At 41.0% G+C, this 22978-nt stretch overlaps 3 protein-coding genes and 1 long non-coding RNA gene across 4 annotated transcripts; 2 read left to right on the forward strand and 2 right to left on the reverse strand.

The window, feature by feature from the left end:
- The first annotated feature begins 856 nt into the window (after positions 1 to 856).
- lpcat4 (lysophosphatidylcholine acyltransferase 4) lies at positions 857 to 9879 on the forward strand. The gene is made up of 13 exons (XM_041986620.1): positions 857 to 1188; positions 2020 to 2383; positions 3345 to 3457; positions 3676 to 3736; positions 3945 to 4003; positions 5144 to 5178; positions 6010 to 6064; positions 7365 to 7447; positions 7621 to 7746; positions 7833 to 7989; positions 8635 to 8727; positions 8894 to 9029; positions 9262 to 9879. Exons 1-13 carry the CDS (start codon positions 1120 to 1122, stop codon positions 9441 to 9443), a joined length of 1533 nt encoding a protein of 510 aa, XP_041842554.1. The 5' UTR covers positions 857 to 1119; the 3' UTR covers positions 9444 to 9879.
- Positions 9880 to 9887: 8 nt separating this feature from the next.
- On the reverse strand, positions 9888 to 13632 carry LOC121640759 (serine/arginine-rich splicing factor 4-like). The gene is made up of 4 exons (XM_041986621.1): positions 13551 to 13632; positions 11993 to 12088; positions 11159 to 11410; positions 9888 to 11068 (listed from the first exon to the last, which is right to left on the reverse strand). The coding sequence occupies exon 4, from the start codon at positions 11063 to 11065 to the stop codon at positions 9989 to 9991; it is 1077 nt and encodes a 358-aa protein (XP_041842555.1). The 5' UTR covers positions 11066 to 11068; positions 11159 to 11410; positions 11993 to 12088; positions 13551 to 13632; the 3' UTR covers positions 9888 to 9988.
- A 304-nt stretch (positions 13633 to 13936) lies between these two features.
- On the reverse strand, positions 13937 to 16883 carry LOC121640760. The gene is made up of 4 exons (XR_006010568.1): positions 16821 to 16883; positions 15078 to 15807; positions 14920 to 15001; positions 13937 to 14013 (listed from the first exon to the last, which is right to left on the reverse strand). It is a non-coding gene; the product is annotated as an uncharacterized LOC121640760 (long non-coding RNA).
- Positions 16884 to 17300: 417 nt separating this feature from the next.
- On the forward strand, positions 17301 to 19698 carry nop10 (NOP10 ribonucleoprotein homolog (yeast)). Its single transcript, XM_041986731.1, is given in 4 exon segments — positions 17301 to 17519; positions 19223 to 19255; positions 19257 to 19313; positions 19316 to 19698. Coding segments are annotated over 4 exon segments (195 nt in total). The 5' UTR covers positions 17301 to 17465; the 3' UTR covers positions 19367 to 19698.
- The last annotated feature ends 3280 nt before the right edge of the window (positions 19699 to 22978 follow it).

Consider the following 22978-nt stretch of genomic DNA (forward strand, 5'->3'; position numbering starts at 1 on the left):
TCCACTGGCTTCCCTTTAAGTACAGGATAGAATACAAGATCCTCCTCCATCCATACAAATCCATACATAAACTCTCACCCCCTTACCTCTCAGATCTTCTCCACATAGTCACCCCTTCCAGATGTCTTCGCTCCTCCTCTTCTATCCATCTCTCTGTCCCTCCTGCCCGCCTCAGCACCAGCTCTGGAACGTTCTCCTCCTGACCCCCGCAATCCCGACTCTCTCCTCACCTTCATTTCCAAATTCAAACCATCTTTTCAGAACAGGATACTGTCTGTAACATTATTTTCAATCACTTCCTCACCACTCTGTCTTTTATGTTTAGGTTTTTAATTGTATTGTTTATGTTTCATTTTCCTAAACTGTTAATGTTTTCTTTTATTTGTTTGTACAGCGTCCTTGGGTGCCTTGAAAGGCGCTTTAAATAAAATTTATTATTATTATTATTATTATTATTATTATTATTCATGATGGATCTGGTCTCTGGTTAGTGCGCATGCGCAGCGGAGACGCTGTAAATGAACCTGCGTACAGCCAAATGTGAAGCCACCAGCGGCGGGTTAAAAGTAAAGTAAAGCCTTGAGTAAAGCTCGAGGGAAAACTCACTTAAAACCCCAGATAACGTGTTGAAAGTTACTTGTAATGCCTTTTTTTTTATGTGTGCGAGTTTGTAGTAATGTTGTTGAACTTCTTCCTACATGCCGTGAACATATGACGTTTCACTGTGAAATGACGTTAAATATGAAATACTGTGACCTGCCTCCTCGTGAACCGTGCGGTAAACGGAGCTCGGTATGTGGGCGGGGCTGTCGGCTGGGAGGGGGCGGGACAGGTGAGGCTACAAGAAGAGGAGGAAGATGACGGCTTGTGCGCCATGTGAGGAAGAGGAGGAAAAGTTTCTGGGGCTGCGGTGCTGGTTTTGTTTGTTTTCCTCTCCCTCTTCTCAAGTTCATCTTTTAGACTCCAGCCGCCACCTGATGGTTTTAATTATTAGCTTTTAGAGAAAGCTGTCAACGCTTTTTATTGTAATTAAAAACGTTCTTTCCTCCGGTAACGATAAGGGAACACAGCTCGTTCCCGCTTTTAAAAGTTGACCTTTTTAAGGATTGTTTGGTAGCCATGGAGACAAACGAGTATCCGCATCCTTTTATCCACGAGGTGAAACTGACCGCGGCCCAGAGGGTCCGGGTAAGCTTTTTATTTATTTTATTTATTTTATTTATTCCTGCTTTTAAACCGATGCTGCGCTTAGAGCCGCTAAAAGCGCCGCATATAGATTTAGAAGTGAAAGAAAATTAAAATAAATAGAAGAATTATAAAATATGGTTAAATATAATCTAAATGAACAGACATAACCTTTACCATAATATGAAGTCATGCAAGCACCTGAAGCTAACTGAGCATTGATTAAACTGATGGGAGTTAATTGATTTCTCTTCTACTTCTTCTACTATTTATACGAGTTTTTTTCTTGGATTTCATTGATGGATGGAGATTGAGTGTTAAATCAGCCCAACAATCCTCACCAGTCTCCTTTGTTTTTTCTTATTTGCTTGTTTTGTATAATAGCCCTGATAATATGGTGAAGTTTTTGATTTTCCAAAAAACCAGTTTTTCAGAACTTTTGTGGTGTTTCTGGTTTTAGTTTTACACCTCAGATTCTCTCGGGAGCTTTAAATTCAACACATTTAGGAAGAAAGAAGCTCTCACTGTTCTTTGACTAAACAAAACAGACGAGTCATAAATGTTTTCTGGCATGAGCAGACATGACTGATAACATATCAAAGAGTTGCACAATCCTGACCGGAGCACCAGTAAGGCTGGGCTGCATGGCAGACGGATGGTTGCTGCACCTGATGGAGTCGCCATATTACATGGTGCAAACTTCTAGAGTTTTGGCTTCAGTTTGTACAACTATGACAAAATAAAGCAGGGTTTTTATCAGCCTTGTGCTTTATTGAACTTTTGATCTTTCTGTAAAATGTTCCAGTATTAATGTCTTTTCCTGTGATGCTACAGGGAATCATCCTCGGCAGCATCCTCTTCCCTTTACGCATCACCTTCACCGCCTTATTCTTCCTCCTCATGTGGCCTCTTGCCCGGCTACGGTTGGCTGGCCTGTCTGCGGAGGAGCGCTCTCGGCCTGTAACGGGCTGGAGACGCTGGCTTTTCCACCCAGTCATCTTGTTTCTGAGCAGAGCCGTGTTCTTCTCATTGGGTTTCTTGTGGGTGAAGGTCAAAGGTCGTAGGGCTGACCTAAAGGAGGCACCAGTGCTGGTGGTGGCGCCCCACAGCACCTTCCTAGACATGCTGGTTCTGTGTCCAACCCAGCTGGCGACGGTGGTGTCGCGGTCGGAGAACACCAAGCTGCCGGTCATAGGAGGTAAATGACTGCATTTCAGTGGATTTGTGTTTTCTAAAACGAGGAAAAGTCTCTTTCTGGTTTTTCTCTTTTTCGTGTCGATGTGTCTTTTACAGGCTTGACACATCAGTAGTAGTTAAATTACTGGTGCAGCATTTAAGCTGATCTAATAGCAGAAATGCTCCACAATGTTCAGTGTAAAGCAGGGGGCCCAGGTCCAGTCCTCAAGGTCCACCATCCTGCAACTTTTAGAGGCAACCCTTCCCCAACACACCTGAATCACGTGACTGGCTCGTTACCAGGCGTCTGCAGAGCTGAATGACGTGTGGAGGAGGGAATTGAGCCTTTTGACTCTGCGTGTTGAAGGGTTCCAGGATCGTTGATCTCGAGGACTGGACTTGCGCACCCCTGGTGTAAAGTGGTGTCTAAAATGAGAAAGTTGTCATTTATATATCACCTGATGCGTGTTGAAGTAACACCTCCTTTAAGCAAACATCTGGATTTTGCAGCAGACCTAAACTCCAAAACAAACCTAAGCTGAAAGCTGAATTCAACTTTCAACAAGAATTGAGATTAAATCCATTTTGCCTAAAACTGCACTTCAGTAGTATACATATATAGTCATTCATTTATCTTCATGAGAGTTTTTACTTTCAGAAAGTCTTCACCACGTCTTGCTTTATAAAGAAAGTTGGCATGGCTTAATAATACGTTTCAGTCAGTGTAGTAGAGAGAAGAAAACTTCTCCAGCTGTTAGCCATGCTAACAGAAGCACTAGGAGCAGAAAAGTTGGAGGAAAATACAATTATGTAAGGAAGCCTGAAGATAAACAAGTGAGTCACTCTGTTCAGCAGTTCATTTCTAATCTGCTCGGGTACTTCCTGCTTTCCTTTTCTTAGTACTCTTATTCTGCTTGTTTTTTTTAGTTTTGGCTCCAGTGTTGAGACCATTTTGAATGTATTTATATTTAATTTTGTTTCAGCTCTCCTGGAGTTTAACCAGTCTGTGCTCGTGAGCAGGAAGGACCCAGAGTCGAGGAAGAAGGCAGTAACCCAGCTCAATGAGAGGCTGACCTCTAATGGCTACTGGCCACAGGTGAGATGTGCTCGACAGACTCCCGTTTCAGAAAGAAGATGCAAAAAAGTACAACTAGCACAATTCTTACAAGATCTCATTAAACTGGTTTACATGCAAGTTTCCATCAACACCCTGTTTCCTGTGGGAAGGACCGGCCGCCACGTGGCTGTAAATTCACTGGCGAGTGGAAACCGAAGCCTCCAGCCGCAAACTGACATTTTCTGACTCTTCTTTAGATGCTGATGTTTCCTGAGGGAACGACGACTAATGGCCGAGCTCTCCTGAAATTCAAGCCTGGTGAGCATCTGCAGTAAAGCACACAGAAACAAGCCTGTCCCGTCTGGTTTGTCTTGATGGCAGAGCCAGAACAGCCTGAACGCTGTTTGCACACATCATGTAGGAATGCGTGTTAGGAGAGGCGTGGGCACCGCGGCTTAATGATTGACTACGCCTTCCTCCGAGGCGCCGCTCTCCATCATTCCAGTCTTTTCCTCTCTGTCATCAGGTGCCTTTCTTGCTGGAGTCCCTGTCCAACCTGTTCTGTTGCATTACCCAAACAGGCTGGTGAGTAAAACCAGATGGGTGGAGGGTTTTTCTGTCAGGATAGGTCCCTGCCCATGTGGATTATGTAACATCAGCATCAATCAGACATGCAAGGAGCTTTCTTAAAACACACAGATGTGAAACTAGATGGTAGAAGTTGAGTAAGAACTTTGATTTATTCAAATGAGCTTTTAATGGGGAATCATTTTAAATTTGGACTCAACTAAATGCATTTGAGAATCAGCAGACTTTTCCGATCAGATATTTTTACAGCTTTCCTGCCTTCGTACTGCAGCAGCTTTTTGTAAATTAATTTTAAAGGCGTCGTGTCAGTGCTGGCTTTAGATGTGTTAGAGAATAAATTTATCTTATTGTGGCTGGTTTTAGCATCAAAAAGAAGTGTAGGATGTGGAATATAAAGACTATATCCACTGAATTGGTAACTGATCTTATGCGAATGTCAGTGAGACTGTTACTTAAAAAATAAATAAATAAATGAATACACACACACACACACACACACACACACATATATATTTCTGTGCTATTAAATCCCACACCTTGAAATGTAAAAGAGTAATTGAAGGATAGAAATGCCCCTTTAGAGGTATTGCTGCTTTTCCAGTAAGTGAACTCATGCACAGATTTAGTCCCTTTTTCAGTGCTGCATACTGAAGTAGGTCTCAGTAATTTATGTTCAGTCATATGTTCACGAGTCACATGCAGTTTGTTTATGGAGCGCTCTGACTTTGGAGAAAACTGAAGCACAGTATAATGAAACAAAAGAAATTACTTGGGTATAGTTGTATTAATATTGCAAGGGGATGATTTATTAACAAGAGAGACATCAGAATTAGGAGACTTGTAGATTAACGCTTGTAGGTGCTGTTACAGCTTAAATGAAAGGAGTATTAACACTTTTTAATGTAGTTCATCATCTTTAGAAGCGGCTCCATCTGCAGTCGCATCATTTGCTGCTTCCTCGTTGCTTTACTGCATTTTAACCGGCTGTAGGTGCATGTCTGAATGTCTCTTATGTGTGTTCACTTGACTGTTCAGGTGTGTGTGTGCTGTAAAAACACTCCCTCTTTTTCTATGATAAAGTTTCTTTAACAGAATGGGTTCCACTGTTTGATTAGACCTTGTCTGGCTCTCCCTCAGGATACCGTTCGCTGGACATATAAAGGAACAACCTGGTGAGTTCTCAGCCCTTCAGTCCATATACGTCTTATCTGTGTTTATTACACGCTGGCCATCATAAAAGCTGCTGCTTTCTGCTGTTGGGTGCGGTTCTGTGGAGGAGGGTCAGTTATGCAGGAATTGCAGGATTTTTGGTGTAAATGTGAAAACTGGAGTCGGACGTTTTGGGATGCCACTGGCTTACTGGCCGTAAACCTTCGTTATATCAGCAGTTATTGTACAAGCTAGCTCTTGTATTAGATTTAAAAAGGTCTATCAGTTTGTTTTTGGCGAGCTAATGAATTTGGAAATTTAATCATTTAATAATGGTAACAAGTTTTTTCTTTTAAAATGACTTTGTTCTAAACTAGGTCCATTTATTTTAAACATTACTTCCATCATCAGTGTCTGGCAGCCGAGTGACACTAATTATCCACAAATGATGCATGAATGCAGAGACGTAGCAGGTGGAAACTGATCCGTCTCAGAAGCAGATTCATTTCTTCACATGGGAAGATATTAACATCACACATAGCATGAAGCCGTTCGTTTAGACGTTGGTGTGAGCAGATAAAAGGTTCGTGTTTTTGTTCGTAACCATCACAGAAAAAACTATTAAAGCACTATTAAACCCTCAAATGTGCTTTTTGTATGTTCTGCCCGGTTAATCATCTTCCCAACTCTCAGAAGTTTTTACCTTCTGAACTTGTAATCCGGTTCAGCCTGGACCCTCTTTTGTTTACATGTTGGGCTCTTGTGTGTTTTTCTGCTTCATCTCTTCACTGCCAAAAATATTGACTTTAAAAGTGAAATGCATTGGTGTGTGTGTGTGTGTGTGTTTCCATCAGGACAGAGGCACTGTGGCACACCACTTCACAGTTCTACACCAACATGACTGTGGAGGTGAGATTATTTTCTACCTGCAGCAGTACGTTCGTGGTGTGTTCGCTGCCATCCGTCATCACTGTTGGTTGTAAGACCAGAAGCAAACATCTTGTTACTGTCAGAGTTGTGGTCGGGCGATATCTCGACTGTTTGTAGTTTTATTACCTTGTTGGAGAACATGTTCTGCAAAAAATGCTTAAACAACAGAAGCACATGTGCACTCAAAAGCTTGGAGGAAGTCAAATTAAGTTAATCTGTGTGGGTTGGTGTGTTTTAGGTACATTCTGACATCATAGAAAAAGCTGAAAATCCCTGAGTGAGTGGTGTAATTGTAAATGAGATATGTGATTACATGTTATAGTTTATAAAGTTAATGTTAGAATTAAAGGGACTAAAGTTGTGCACTTTTCTTGCCTGTAACACAACTTTGTGGTTCCACTTCTGGATTCAGAGGGCAACCGACCCTTCCCCACCCCCCCGACTGCTGCTTCTCGCCCTGAAACAAACCACATACACAACTCCTCTACAGATGTTGGGCCTTATGAACGAGCGTGAGAGAAATGATGCAGTATTACTGAAGCAGTTCTCTGCCGTATTGCTGAGGACACAATCTTAATCTCGTATGCAGAACGGGGCGGCTTTATACAGCTGCTAATAACGACCCAAAATATCCGTTACCAAGTCAGTTTATACAGCTGCTAATAACGACCCAAAATATCCGTTACCAAGTCAGTTTATACAGCTGTTAATAACGACCCAAAATATCCGTTACCAAGTCAGTTTATACAGCTGCTAATAACGACCCAAAATATCCGTTACCAAGTCAGTTTATACAGCTGCTAATAACGACCCAAAATATCCGTTACCAAGTCAGTTTATACAGCTGTTAATAACGACCCAAAATATCCGTTACCAAGTCAGTTTATACAGCTGCTAATACGTTACCAAGTCAGTCTCTCTGCACGTAAATCAGAACGTGTATATGAATGTGGGACCGCCTCGCTGCCCGGCTGTCGGGTCATCAGTTTATTCCTTCGCCTTTTTAAAAAATGATGGACGTATAGTCATTTAGCTAAAATGAATCTCTTTATGTAATCCTTTTCACCCAGCCCTGGTGTATGCAGAGATTTCTCTTTTTATTTTGTTACAGAACTCTCTGGGATTTCAAACAACATTCAGATAAATCCGTCTTCCTTTGGGACAAGTGCAACATTTTTCATTCAACATGAAGGATTGTTTTTGTGTGCTTTCGGTCTCAACCCTTCCTCATTACGGAGCTGAAGCTGTGGCTTTACGCTGCTTTCTCCTTGTGCCGTAGTTCCTGCCAGTGTACAACCCCTCCCTGGAGGAGAAGAGCAACCCCAGTCTGTATGCAGACAATGTTCAGAAGCTCATGGCCAAGTAAGAAGCAAAGGATGATGTTTTATTATCTGTTATCTGTAAAGAAAAGTAAACTGCTCGACCTCCATTTTTTCCTGCTGGAGCACAGGAACGATGGGGTCACAGTTTGAAGCTTTCAAGGCTCGACGTTCCTGTGTGTCAGCTCTGTAACGTGGTGCTGGTCTGTGCTTCAGGGCCTTGGGCGTTCCAGCTACAGACTATGTGATGGAGAGCGGAGTTCCTGTGAGTAAACTGGGCGGTCTCTCTCTGCCGCTCGAGTCTCCTGCCAAAGAAACGCTGTCGCTGCTGCACAAAAACGGGTAAGAAAGGATCTCATTAAGAACGAACCACGCCCCTGTGATTGTGGTTTGTCCTCCTCACTGTCCTCTTTGTCTTGGTCCGTCAGTCTGGGAGCGCATGAGGTGGAAGTTGCGCTGAACAGAATGATTGACAGGTGTCAGTCTGGAGTTCAGGAGTCAAAGGCCACGGCAGAGGAGCTCGCCTCTATTCTCTCACTGACAGATAAACAAACAGCCGACCATATCTGTGGCCTGTTCTCCAAGGTAGTCGTTTCTCTGCATTTCTTTCTTTGCTTCTTTGCTTCTGTAATGAGGACCTGGCCGTCTTCTGAGCTTCTATGGCTTCTTTATTATGATGTTGCCAGTTAGTTTTAAGCTTCTTATCTGGAAACAAACATCAGCTGTGGTCATATCTATTAACACTCGCATTAAGAGGAATTAAATATTCAGTACAAAGAGCATTTAGCCATCTTTTCTTGGCCAAAGATAACCTTCAGTTAAATGTCTTCTCGGCTTTGAACAGCTGTTGTGAATGAAGACCCTCTGAAAACATGACTAGTAATAAATTGTAGCATCTAATTTGTTAGCTATCCAGTTAAGAATACAGCTAGAAGTTTAAGTTTATCCATAAAAATGATAAACACTAGCAGCCCTAGTTGCTCCAGAAAAGTCCAGTTCAGCTTTAATACTGATAGGAAGTTTAGAGAAAGCTGCTTTGAGTTTGCTTCCCTGTTACTGAGAGCGAAAGGAACTTTATTAGCCACCAAGTCTCAGACGTTTTGTTCTAAAAGCGATGCTTGACAACGAGCTGTACAGCTTCCACATATTCATGCTGTAGCTAGGCTAGCGCAGCATTTCAGTGTCTGCTTACAAGAAAAGATTTTATCTCTTGTTTGTGTCCGTCTTCAGGATGAAACGGTGGACCTGAGGCAGGTGTACCTGAGTGTTTCAGCCCTTACTGGATCCATCAGCTTTCAGTCTCTTCTTCACACTGCTTTCACTGTAAGTCCTAGTATCCTCCTGATAATTGGGTTTCCTCTGACGGGACTGCAGTGTTTTTATTAATTAAACCTCTTTGCCTTTTGAAAGTGACATCGTGTGTGCATTAAGAAATTATTTTAAAAAGGTAACGGCCTATGCTGTTCTGACTGCACGGTCTCTGTTGCAGCTGTTTGCCAGAGAGAGCAGAGGCAGCCTGGCTGCAGAGGAGCTGTCGGGCCTCATGGGGGCGCTGCTGGGCGTTCCTCAGCACAGCACCGCTGCACTTTACGCTGAGGTGTCCAGTCAGGGCCGGCTTACTGAAGGTAAGTATCTGCAGATGTGTGATGGGTAATGGTGCGCCCCTTAGTGTGTAACACTATCAGGCAGAATATGAAATCTATGCCGACTGCTGTTCAGCTGTTTGAACCAACCTTTATTAGCAGGATTGTTCCCTCTCTCCAGAGTTAAGGCAGTTGAAATGTTCATGTTAAAGTCACACTTAAAGGGTGTAGAAATACTTTCGGATGGTAAACTGACTAATAATTTTGACAACAGAAAATCTGCTTCAAGTGCTGACGAGCCACCCGACCTACCACAGAGTGGTGAGTGAATACCTGCAGGCCGAGGAGGCGGGCTCTCAGCTGTCACTCACCCCCCTGACCAATGGAAAAGCTATGAACAACAACGGCGTTGTGCCTAACGACAACAGGTCCCTCCACTACAAGAAGATGGAATGAGACGTTTTAGGTTCCGGAGTCTCCGATCACTTTTAATAATGTCTTCAATTGCAAAATAATATTTTTGTACTCTTTTAATGTCATGTTTTTGTTTTTAAAGCTTGCATTACTTGCACAGATACTGACAAGCCAAAGTTTGCTCTCTATATGAAGTGTGTGTGTGTGTGTGTGTGTGTGTGTGTGTGTGTGTGTGTGTGTGAGAGAGAGAAAACAGCTATATTTTAAGTTTGTAATGAATCTTTATCACGTTTTTGAGCTGGTGAAGCCATAAAATGTTATTTATTGGTTTTCTTACTCCTGACCTTTTGTGAAGGGAAACGGTTTGTGTGAAAAGAAACTAAATTCTGTAAATCTAGAAGATGATTGACAATGAAGCAGTTTTTGCATGTTTTTTGTGAATTTTTACATCAGCAATAAAGTGAATCTTTTTAAATCAGTTTGAATTCATTTGCTTTTTATTCGATGCGTTTTCCTCCAGCATCTAATGTGTGCAGCATTAAATATAATTGAAGGAGAAACTCGTATATTCAGTTTAGACAAGTCACTTAAGTTTTGGGGAGCTTTCTTTCCTTTTGGGGTTTGGCTTTCTTCTCCTTTGGCCCGTCTTTGCTGCTCTTCCTTGTTTCTTGATCAAACTCATCCGGTGGATTTGCATCAGCACCAGCCGCTCTGCCTTGTTTACATCCCTCTTCCTCTTCTGGCGTCCATGCGTTCTCTATCTCTTCCCTGGCTGAATGGGGTTTAACTGCTCTGTTTCCCTTCCTAGAAGCCTCTCCTTGTCTCCTTTTCACATGTTTGCCTGCTTTTTTTCTCCCGTTTGAAGTTTTTATTTTTAAGTGGTCAGGCATGGTTTCCGGCTCTGCAGCGCCTGGTTGCTGAGTCCCTTCACCTGGCTCAGGGCTCTGGATGGAGGATTTAGGACCTCTCTTCTGTCTTTTCTTAGAAAGTGAGGGTCTTGCAGTGGGACACTTTGCCTTGCAGCCCTCCTTTGGAGCTTTCTGACTGCACTTCTCATCCGTTAATGACTCTCTCTTTGACCGAGGACACATCTGAGTGGATTGAACCATGCTGGAAACCTTGGCTTCACAGCTCTCCTCATCTTTAGTCTTTCTTCTTTTTGTTGGACTTGCAGTAGGCAGAGTCTGTGGTTTTCTTACAGTTTTCTTTGTGTCGATCGCCTCTTTGCTCTTTGTCTTTGAGTGTTTGGTTTCTCCTTTAACCAGAGGAGGTGGCTGTGCTCTTTCCTCAGTGGCCGTGCTCTGAGCTCTTCGACTTGCAGCTCTGGATGTTTGGGTCCTTTGCTTCTGTGTCTTTTTCTGGGTTTTTGATAAAGGCGTCATATTTTCCACCATTTCTCTGCAGAAGTTAGCAGGTTTCCCCTTTGGAACTTGTACTTTCTGCATCTCTATTGTAGGCTTTTTGTTTTTTTGCTTTGCCATCTTCAAAAATTGCCTTTCTGGGTTTGCATTAGTCCCTGTCCTGCTCTCCTCACTTTTAAATAATTGTCTTCTCGCAGTGGGTTGTCTGATATTTCCACAGTTTGCCGACTGCATTGGGGTGACTTCAGCTGTTTTTGGGAAGCTCTTTTTAACTTGTTCCTTCTTACTTGCTCTTATCACCATGGGGTCCTTTCTACCTGCCATGTTCAAGATGAAGAAGCAGTCATTAGCAGAACTGTAGGCGTCTCCATGTGCTGGAAATATGTTGTTAGTATGACTCTCAGGTGTGGCATCAGTTGATTCCTTTAAAAGGTGTGACAAGAAGCGGGGAGAGAAGGCGACTCCACGTTCCGTTGATCCCACTTTCTGTGGTGAAGCTAGTCCTGTTTGGTCTGGTTCAGACTTTATACCAAGACAATCCACGATTAGGTCCTGAGGTGCTCTGTTGTCATCCGAAGTAGGTGGAGATGTCTCCTTGGTGACAGGTTTATTGTCAGTAAGTGGATGTAAATTATCCTTTGGGATTTCCTGCAGACCAAGAAGAAAACGTTTAAGATTTAGTGGCGGGTATCAAAGTTTTATTATTGAAATTATCACAAACAGTTTCCTGAGAAAACAAATGAAACAAAAAACGTGGATGCAAATCACCAGTGGTTTAAATAAAAATGGCTAGAATGAACGATAGAATGGATCTGGTGGCTGTGGAGGACGTTGGAGTCCAGTGAACTCATCGTCATGTTCTAGAAAGCAGGTGGAGATGATCTGAGCTTTGTGACATGGTGCATTATCCTGCTGGAAGTAGCATCAGAAGATGCTCCACTGTGGTCATAAAGGGATGGACATGGTCAGCAACAATACTCAGGTAGGCTGTGCTGGTTAAACCAGGCCACGTTGGTACTAAGGGGCCCAAAGTGGACCAAGAAAACCTCCCCCCACCATTACACCAGCAGCAGCCTGAAGCGTTGGTCCAAGACAGGATGGATCCATGTTTTCATGTTTACGCCAACAAGACCCAAGCAACGTTTTTCCAGTTTTGGTGGTTTGCTTCAACACAACTAACCAGTCATATGGAACAACGAAGCAACATTTAGCCACAGACCATCTTGTTACCTCCTGCTGTAGCTGTTCCAGGGTGAAAACATCCAAGCTTCTCGGGTCTGAAAAGAGAAGGAAGTCCAGGAAGACCACATCAAGGACTGACTCCACCTAAGAGACAGTTTATAAAAGAAGTTTTTTTAGCAGCCTGTTTACTGTTTTTATGTGTTGTCTGTTTGGTGTGTTGTCTTTTGTTTTGTTATTGCAATCAAAATATTAATTTAGGGGTGTGGAGAGAATCTGCAGCCATAACTACATACAACTTTATTTATACTAGATTAACTGCTCTTCATGGGTGGTGAAAAGTAACCAGATGAACTGATGTTATCAGTGTGCTGGCAACTAAAATACAACCATATTATTATTATAATAACATGGTATCCATGTGTTAAATCAGGTTTTAAAGCTCTCCACGGCACTGAAGCAGCATTGTTAAACATTGTTAGTGATCTCTTCTTGGCATGTGGTTGTGGTGACTGTGTTGTTTTGGTTTTATTTAACCTGACTGCCACCTTTGACACAGTGGATCCCAAATCCTGATATCTTACTTGAATCAGCTTGTGGGCATTGGATTGGTTCAAGGCTTATTTGGTGGATCGGTCCTTCTGTGTTAATTGGAATCACTGTGAGGATTTTAAACCTTGGTTGACCCTGAACTTTTTAAACTTTAATGAGAAGAAAACAAAGGTGATCTTGTTTGGATGATCTGTTGGTTTGGGACCCCTGATAGAAACTTTTAAACCAACCATTACCGTGGTTTTAAATTAGACAGCCAAATCTGGGCTGTTGTTAAGTTTTGTTGGCAAAGGTTAAATCATTTCTCTCTGGGCAGCACTTTGAAACCATGATACATGATTATATTTCATCCCTCTTGGATTTCTGTAACAGACTTTATGTGGGACTGAGTCAGTCTTTATCCTAATGTCTGCAGCTGGTTCAGATCACCGCAGCACGACTTTTAACACCTATAAAAGAGAACATTTCACCCCTGTCCTGGCCTTACTTCACAGGCTGCCTGTGCATTTTAGGGTTCATTTTACATTTCTTACATTTGTCTTTAAATGTCTAAATGATCTTGCCCCGCTTTACCAACTAGGAGAATGGACAGAATGGTTGGAGATGATAAAAGGGCAACAATAAATCATAAACCAGTGGTTCCAAGATATACAGAAACCATCTCTGAATGTACAATATGCCCAACCTTGAAGTAGATCATAGAACCAGATTCTCATCATGGATGCAGCAACTGTGTGATGCTATCATGCTAATATGGAGCAGAACCCCTGAGGAAGGTTTCCACCACCTGGTTAAATCTATGACACGAGAATTAAGAAGTTCTGAAGGTAAAAAGGGGTCCAGCCCGGTACCAGCAAGGCAGACATAATAAAGTGGGCAGTTTCATCTTTTTTCAGACCTGCAATATGTTTATTAAAAAAAAGTAAATGTTAAGAAATCGAGATTTTTTCAGACAGGTGAATGTAAACATCATCTCTGAGCAGGTCAGAGAGCAGAAAATGGCCACAATTACAAAGATAAGATCATACTAATGTCAAGGTTGGGTGTGAAAGCGTACATTTCTGACAAAGTCTTCATCACTGCACAACTCATCCAGGGTAATCCATAAAAACCACAGTTTCCTATCACCATGTCCTGCTCTTCCTCACATTTCCCCTCCTCAGCGTTCCTTACCGCAAAGCTTTGGATCTAAGTGAGAGTGAGAAACAGACGGTGATTAGCTCGTGTTATAGGCACAAACCACTCTGATTATCAGAAAAGGTGCATTTTTCATGATCTAAAAGGGTTTTGATCATTAAATTAGTAGAAGATTAAAAAGACATTTTATTTAAAAAAATCTTCTTAGTAAAAAAAACTGGTACATTGAGATTTTTTGATTATTTCTTTTCCTTAATGAGAGTCAGGCGACTCAAAGACTTGCAAACCTCAGGGGAAGTTTGTGGACATCATGTGGTTGTTGAAGGTCTCATTGTGAAGAGATTCCTCCTCCAGAGATGGAAGAGTTTTCTGTCTCTGAAGAGCTGGTTTAGACAAAACATACGTGACAACTGATGATGAGAACTTCTGCAGGTATTTGGTCATAAAAAGAGGGCGGCCATCTTGGTGGTTTAGATGGTAACCATGTTTATAAGTTAACATTAAATACAGTAGGCCAACACCGTGTTTCTTCATTTGTTGTTAGGAAAACAGAAAAAAGGTGCAATGATTTATTTAAACATGGAATACAAATGGAATTAAAATATACGAGGCAAAAAACAGGGTTTCAACCATCTAACAAGACTGTAGGTGAATATTTGGTCCTGTTAGACCAGCGTTCTTGTCATTTTTAAAAGTAGTTTTCAGGAATAATTCTCCTGATTTCTCATGAGGCAGTAGGTGGATCAGCTGAAGATCCAGATGCACCTTTCAGGTCCTGTGTTAGCCTTGCTGGATTTTTCCTACTTCTGATGAACATCCCTTTCATGTACAGTGTATCTGCTATAGAGAGACACACTGCACCCCATGCTGAGACATGTAGAGTTTTCTGCTTGTAGAAATAGTACTTCATGTCTGTCAGGCTGCATGTGGCAGCAAAAGAAGTATAAAGAAGTTCATCTTATCATGTAAAATAGGTTCTTTGTTAAATCCTCTACCGTGTGTGGGTGCAGCACTGGGCCATCCCTCCAGTAAGGGTAAATTTTTATGCTTGAATGATTCATAGGATATTCCTGACCATTTCATTCTTCTGAAAATGGTCAGGTCTGGACTGAGAACAAGTGAAACAGCAGCTGATGTTAAAAAATATATTAAAAGACCTTTAGAAAACCTGGAGAAGTACTTTCAAAACCACTTGAAAAGATTACAAGAACATTACAAGATTACAGAGAGAGAGGGGGCGAAGAATTATATGTAAAGCTGCACTTGTTTTAAATCTTTGGCTTTCTGACCTTGAGTTTGACTTGTCCCTTGTTTTTTGACACTGGTGGTACATTCATGTTCGGCTGCTTGCCACCTCCTGATCTCAAAACCCTGTGGTTCAGATTTTTGGTTAGACACAGTACCAGGCATAAAGAAAAGGGCCAAACATGAAGCATAGATCTCTTACACAGCTGGACTGCAGCTTTGATGGTAAGACACTGCCTGTGGGCAAGAACACCAGCTTGGAGAAGCCTCCCAGTTGAAGAGGTAAGGTGAGGGGTGAGGAGATGCGCAGGGGCCAGACCAGAATTCTGCTGGCCTGCTGATGGGGACCAGCATAATGGGACTTAAACAAAGGCTGGGCTGAGGCAAAGGAGGGACCAGACTCAAACCGATCCAGTGGGAGCTAGGAGGAGCAGAGGGACCGCTTGTAAAAGGTGTCGGTCTAGGCTGGACTTTGTCACCGCAATAAGATGAGGTGGTGAAGGCTGAGCAGAGACCAGCAACAGCTGTGTAATTTAATGCTGAAGGTGCTCTGGTAGGTTTGAGTGAAGTTAACTGGATTGAGGGAGGTGATGCTGCACCCGCTGCTGGTTCATCTGATGCAGCCTGCATCTTCTCCTGAGCTTGACAGGTGCTAATTTCCCTATTGCAGAGTTTATCATGTTAGACTGATGAGCCCCGGAAGAAAAAAACACATCTGCTCTAAGGGATTTCAATGGCTCATATGGGGGTCATGTTCGATGATTTGTGTGGTCATGTAGCTCTTTCCTGTGAGAGCACACTGGTCTGCAGAGAACAGTGGAGAAGTGTTGGGGCTCCTGGCATGACCATAAGCCGATCCATCATGTTGAAAGATTTCAGTAGAGAAGCAGAACTGGATCCATCATTTGCCTCTCTGGGACTGTTGCTTGTTTCTTGTTACAAGAAAGTAAAAAAGATAAATGAAATACTAGAACAAAAGTTCAGCTGTGGGGTGTAGTGTCAGTCACAATCAGAGATGTGCCGAGGGACCAATGTGTGAAGTAGTTTCCATTAGTTGGATCATTAAGGTGATTCTGCATTGAATGATGTTTGAATGTTTCTGTGCTCATGCTGCTGCTGCATTAGGTGAAGTCAAACCTGCTCTATATGAATACAGGAGCAATTTTGTCAGAATGAGTTACAAAAAAGGGCTTTTTCTAACTACTGACATTTTTTTAAAAGTGGTAGAAAATTATTTTTGGTGATGTTGGTCTTGACAGATCTTGTTATCTTGACATCAAGATCTGTATCAAAAATATAACCAGACTTCTTTGTTTTAGACACAATGAGGAGCATGCAGAAGTGGGATGCAGCACTCGCAAATGCACCTGAGTTTAACACCATTCTCAAGTCTTTGTTTCATAAATCACAAGTAATATTGCTTTTCAAATATCAACAATGACATTGCATCTTATATACACATATTGTATATTTTCCTAAAATTGTGCAGCCTTTGCTGCATTTTTTTATTGGACTGTGCATTCAAGCTTTCTGCTACATCTAATTATTTTTAGCTTACGGTCCCTAGTTTATACATTATTTGCCATATTAGTATTGTCAGTGTCATCATAAACACATTTAAAAACAATACAAGCTGAGCCAGTGATTGTTCAAATAAACTTTCAGTTTCTTTCTCAGTTACATTGAAGGTCATATTTGCTAGATATTCTTAGCTGCATATTATCAGTTGCAGCCCATATTCACAAACACTACTATAGTACACCACTCTCCTTCATGAAATTTTGAACATAGGATTGCATAAAACTTTGGTACATATTTTGTGCCAGTAATTACTTATTTTGCATGTGCATTAAATTGTGCCAAATTACAATTTTGTACTTAAGCATTTTTAACTATCAGTAGTAAATAATGCATATAGGTTGATAATTAGTTGTCATTGGCTTACCTCTCTTTTTTGATGAATAATCTTCAGTTTATGTTCTATAATTTTAGCTTACATCTTAGTTCAAGTCAAAAATAAACATGCAACCAGACATTCCAAACTTGTCATGAATTAATATGTACAATTATTTACAGTTATAAAATAAATAAAACCCAGTACCTCCATATATTAGTTACACTAACTCTTGTTATGTATACACTCGGTATAGTTTTTCCTTTTCTTTTTTTTTTTTAATAATTTCTTTTTTTCTTTATATTAATGAATCAGTTGAAGTATGGTATTGTAGTATTGTTGGAGTATTTAAACTAATAAACTTATAAAAACTAATAAACTAGTCGGTCTAATAAGAAGTATGAGAGTGGTTGAAAAAAAATGAATATTAAATACCTTAAAATAATTTAATAGTACGATGTTAAAATTGTTATAGTTAAAAAAAAACGGTGAAACTCAATTTCCCAAAATGCCAAGCGGCATTGTGTTTGAACCGGATATCCGCCCTGTTTTTCTGGCCCTGGGAAAATTTGCTACACGTGGGGTTCAGACATAAAACTTGACGTGTTTGCTGCAAACTTCTATATATTTTTACAGTCTGTAAAGTTGAGTTTATTATTTTTTCCCCACAAAGCTTTGAATCAACAGTTCGTCGTGATGTTTCTGCAGTATTACTTAAATGAGAGCGGGGACAGAGTCTACACTCTGAAGGTAATGGCAATGTTGTGTTTACGTTGATAATGTTTAATATTATGTTGTGATTCATCACAGTTTTACTTCATCATTCGTAAGCTGTTGGGAAAGTTAATAGTGCCGATTTATGTTATATAAGTTTTATATTAATCTTTAAGGGCCGAACAAATCAAATAGAGACGGAAACGTCTTATGAACCGTAGTAATATTGCTAACATGAACAAACGAGAAATGGTTTCAATCCAGTTTATTTGTAAAGCACCGATTCTCAGCAAAGTCATCCCAAGGCATTTTAGACATTATCAATTCATGCCAAATCACTGTGGTCGAAATAAAATCACATCAGTCTAATTTCTTATAACAGTGGTCGTACAAGCCACTAGTATTTATAATGTCATTAACATCATAAAACTACTATGCCTGCAATGTACAGTCTATCCATTCAAACTGGTTTGACACATAAAGACATACCAAATGATCTTCCACAAATAACTGAATGAAAGAATGAATAATTACACCCAACCAGAGTACAGTTCTGTGCAGATATCGTAGCTCATCCCTCATTTCTTTGTGTTTTGCTCTGAAGTAACCAGACTCCTACTTAAAATGTGCTGTTCAGCTTAGACTTGGGCTGTTTTCTTTTTTTTTAATTATTCATTTTTAGTCAAGTCTCCATTTTCAGATGGATATTTTTTTGTTTGTTAAACAATTAAACTCTTGACTTTTCAATCATTTAAGCCTTTAAAAAAAGAATTTAACTAGAAGGATGAACCCTCACTGTCTGCACATAAAGGAAGGAACAAAGAGCAAATTCATATATTATGTTAGCAGCTTGTTCCCAAGTCCTACGTTGCATCTACAAAGAATTCAGAAGTCAACACAGTTTGACAGAATTGTGTTCTTTGCATTACACATTTGATTCCTAAAACCTTTCACAGAAAACTGCATGCTGCAGTATGCTGTCCACTGCATCCTTAAAGCATTTGAGGAAACTGGACACATGAAGACAAAATGGAAAAAGTTGCATAATAAAACAAAACAAACAAAATAACAACTATATACAACAGAAATTGAAGAAAGGGATGTCATAACAGGGAAAAAAGAATTAAGCAAACATCCTGCACAAGACCCAAGAGATGCATCTGGATGCAGCTGTTTATTGCACATAAAAACACAGACATCCCCCCTGCAGTTATCCACGTCCTGTCGCAGACGAAGCTTCTCGTGGAGTAATGGTAACAAGCTTTAGGCCTCATCAGAAATGGTCTTCATTACAGGTTGGCTGTCAAGAAGCCATTGCTTAAGGGAGAGAACAGGGAGAAAAAGGCTAAATGACAACAAAAACTGGGCTGAAAATTAGTGGCCTGTCTTATGAAGTGATGAATCCTCCCACAGCCTCAACATTACCGAAGGCAGTGTAGGTTCGTCTTGACTGAAAAGAGAACAAAAAGACAGCCAACATACACAGAAAAGCTTTGGAAAGTTCTTCATCAAGACTAGAGAACTATGCCTTAATATGACTTAAATTATTAGAAAGCTTATGACAGTGGGACAGTTTTGGATTTCTTTTTTCTTTTAGATATGCCTAAATATAGTGTCAGTGTCAATTTTGACAATTGTCCAAAATATTGTGTGCAAATTTTTAAATTTACAAGTTTATATTTTATCATTATTCTTCACCAGTAATGTAAATTTATCCCTCCATTTTTTGCCACCAACAGAAGGTTAATCCGGACGGACAGCCCACTAGCTCAGGCTCATCCGGCTCGGTTCTCCCCAGATGACAAGTTCTCCCGACATCGAGTGGCAGCTGAAGAAAACGCTTCGGCATTTTGCTCACCCAGCAGCCCAAGCCTGTTCTGTGACGGAGCGGAGACGACGGCGAGAAGATGGATGGGGATCGGATCAAGAGATAGCAGGATGAAGGTCAAGATGAGGCTGCAAGCACAGAAGACAACTCCTGGCCTAAATTAAAGGGACTATTGGTGTCTTGGATAATGTGCAACTACGATTTACATGTCTTTGATTAGCATTCATCTAAGGTTATTTTAATTTCCTTATGTGACATAAGTGTTTTCTTGATGGTTTGTATTCAGTCATACCTGTGTTTGAAATTCAGGTCAAATAACTTGTTAAAACTGAACTATTAAAAGTGAATTGCCCATTTTCTTTTTGCGAAAATAAATATTTCACAAGCCTTCTCAGTTTTGCCCTTTTTGGTGGGAAATATTAATCCTTGTTTATTAAGTTTATGCTTTGAAAAAAATATGGAGATATAATTAAAAACTTAGTGACAAAGGTAGTGACAACATGTTCATAAATTCCGCGCCAGTCTCTCCTTACGGCCTACATTGCCCATACACCCCTATTGGCTTATGCGCCATTACGCATGCGCAAGCAGAGCGACGGGCAAGACGAATAGGACCAGACAGTCGCGCTCGCATATGTTTTGTTTGGGGTTGGTTGGACAAAAAAAGTGCCCATAAAAACCCTGGAGAGGAGCCAAATATTCTTATATGTAACTAAAAACAGTCATACGCCGGGAGAATTCTGTTAAGGAAACTTGGGACAGGTATGAGTTTAACGTGACTATATTTTTCAATTTGATATTTTCAGTGAGCAACATTGTCGCCGCGGCAGCTAACCGGAGGTCCGCGGAGTTGACAGTATCAGCCGGGGCGCTGCTAGCTGTTGGCTAATGCTAGCTTCGGCTTGCTGCACCGGTCTGGAGGGACCGCCTGAGACCTCCTCACCCGAGACTACCCCAGCGTGCCTGCTTCTACCTAAGTCGTAACCCGGTTCTTCGCACGCTCCACGTGATATGACTAAAAAACTAAAAACACAACTTTGTTACTAAATAAGGCTAATTAACTCCTACAGTTTATCCAGAATTGACCGCGCGCCTTTCTGATTTTGGCCGGTGTGAGTGCGTTAAACTCTACGCTGAAACCGCAGCTTCATACAGATGCCGCAGGTCCTTTTGTTATGAAAAATGCGATTAGAAGGTCAGGTTTGAAACATCTTCTTATTGTTGTATTATAACCAGCTCTGAGTGCGTTATAACATCAAGACGTGTCCACTGACCGGTTCAAAGCCAGAATTATTATAGCTAGCATAATTGGCTTAGAATGTGAACCGAGTGGCGGTTTAAATGCCAGCATCATCATCATCTTCATCAGCTGGGCTTTTCTGGAGTTGATGTTCGGACTGTTTATATGATTGGTGTGTTTTAACCCAAAGAAATGTCTGCGTCCTTGTGCCTGCAGCATATAGTTTATATTAGAACCAGATCAGGGCAGTTGATTTAATTTGACTAAAATGTGAATTAAATAAAGCATTAGTAACTTGTATTTGGGAATGTAATGATACTGCTCTAGACAGCTCTCTGGTGAAAAATCCAGCGAAGATTTAACATTAAAAGAGGCCATGCCACAGATTAAATCCGACAGTTTTACTGCATGCATTATAATGTCTTTAACACGTGGAAAAAGATGGACACTAAACAGAAGGATAGACATTAGGTAAAATCAGATGAGATGATATGGATCTTACATTAATTGGTGTGTTTGCTATAGGTGGTCTGACTAGTGAATTGGGATAACCCTGTTGACACTTCTCTGTCCATCTTCTGTGGCAGCTGGAATGAAAATCAGTTGCTGAAGTTGCAAACTTCCTGAAAAATGCAAAAATCAGAGCTTGGTTGTCAGAAAGCGAGAACAAAATGTCCCGCTGCCATCCTGCCATGCTGTCGTATTACTGCTTAGACCAAAAGGGGGGGGTTAAGATTTATGCTTACTGTTCAGTTTATGCCCTATTTTGATTTTGCCTTGTAACTTTGACTCCTGCCTTTTAGATGAAAATCACCTTCAATTTATTGGGGTAGCTTCGTCTCAGGAAGAATAACAGACACCTACTAAATCCTTGGGTTGAAAGTTTGATTACCAGCCTTTGCAGTCCCCATAATACTAGCCCTTGTACGAGATACTGAACCCCACATTGTCCCTGATGCGTTCATTAGTTTGTGATTGTGTGAATTGAGAAAAAATGTGCTGTGTGGGGGGTTTATATGGATGGCTTATATTGTAAAATACTGGAAAAACACTATACCAAGGCATAACAATTGTTTATTTAGGCACAAAACGTGGATGAAATAAGGACATTACCGGTTAACACTTCCACTGAGTTTGCCAAATGTTGCTGGAAGTGTATGTAATCAACCCTCCATTCTCTTCCTTTAGTCTTTTATTTCTGTCTAACCTAGCTTTGCTGTCTCCCCCTCATCCACCCTGAATGTTGAAGGACTAGACTGTGAGGTAGCATTATAAAAAAGACTGGGCCATGCCTCTGCATGCAGAAGGAGAGCCATAGTCACTGGCACAACCGGTTAGAACCGCTCTCCTTTAATAATTAAATTATAAGCCAAGTTAAAAAAATAGAGTTCAGCTATATCCACCTATTTTGTCAATTTCCTCTTAAGATGAGAGCGTAAACTCATTTTTACTTTGCAGTTGGAGGATACCTGAGAGGTTGTTAATGCTTATTGTTTTACACACCTTTTATTTAGAAAGCTGTCAGGTTGTTATCCGAGAATGATGCCTTACATGATGCATTCATGTATATAAAAAGGCAGGTAGGTGGAAATGAGTGTGTGGCCTTTGACAACGTTGTTGGTGTTTATAATGAGGAAAGGTGTGGATTGTAGTAGCAGAGAAGTAGACCTACTGGTGACAAACAAGAAAGCTTTTACCCAGCAAATGGTGTGGAAATGCTCCTTTAAACAAGGCATTTGTTAAATGCTACGACAGAGGACGTATTGTGGAACTCTTAAAGCGACGATTTTCACAAGTGTTGCTAACAAGAAGCAATCATTAGATCTTGTAAAAGGAGAAAATCAGCATTGCAGGCTGTATATTTGACAGTTAAAGCTTTGTGCAACTTTTCCTACAGCTACTGCTCCCACATGTAGAACGCAGTGTTCCTTTTTGCAAACATGGTGCTCGAGTACTTAGTTTTAAATTTCTTCTCGTTTCTCTCTCTCTCTCTTTCTCTCAACAATTTCCCTGCTGTCCTCGTCCCTTCCCATTAACTGTACCAATGGCTTCCTTCCCACCATTACACCCTCTCCCTGGCAGTGACCACTAACAGGTGACGGGCGTCAGATAGAAAAAAGAGGTTTCACTAGTAATGATAAGAGAAGACATCCTCGGTTCTTCTTTTCTCTCGTAGCTGCTTGAAGCTGGTTTGCTACATGTTTATATTTATGGAACTGATCATCCTGTAAATAACTTTAAATAACAACTAAATTTTGATCTGAATCAGTAAGATTTTTGGTGCTTTTCAGCACAGAAGAAGGTGCGCGTTACTCTCTTGTTTACACAGCAGGTGGAGACGACAGACAGTTTAGATTAATGGAGAATTTAGCAACAAAAGAAAACATTGTAGAGGCCGCTGTTACCTCAGCATCAGTTGGGAGATAC

This window comes from Melanotaenia boesemani, chromosome 5 (assembly GCF_017639745.1).
Source record: "Melanotaenia boesemani isolate fMelBoe1 chromosome 5, fMelBoe1.pri, whole genome shotgun sequence".
Taxonomy (NCBI): domain Eukaryota; kingdom Metazoa; phylum Chordata; class Actinopteri; order Atheriniformes; family Melanotaeniidae; genus Melanotaenia; species Melanotaenia boesemani.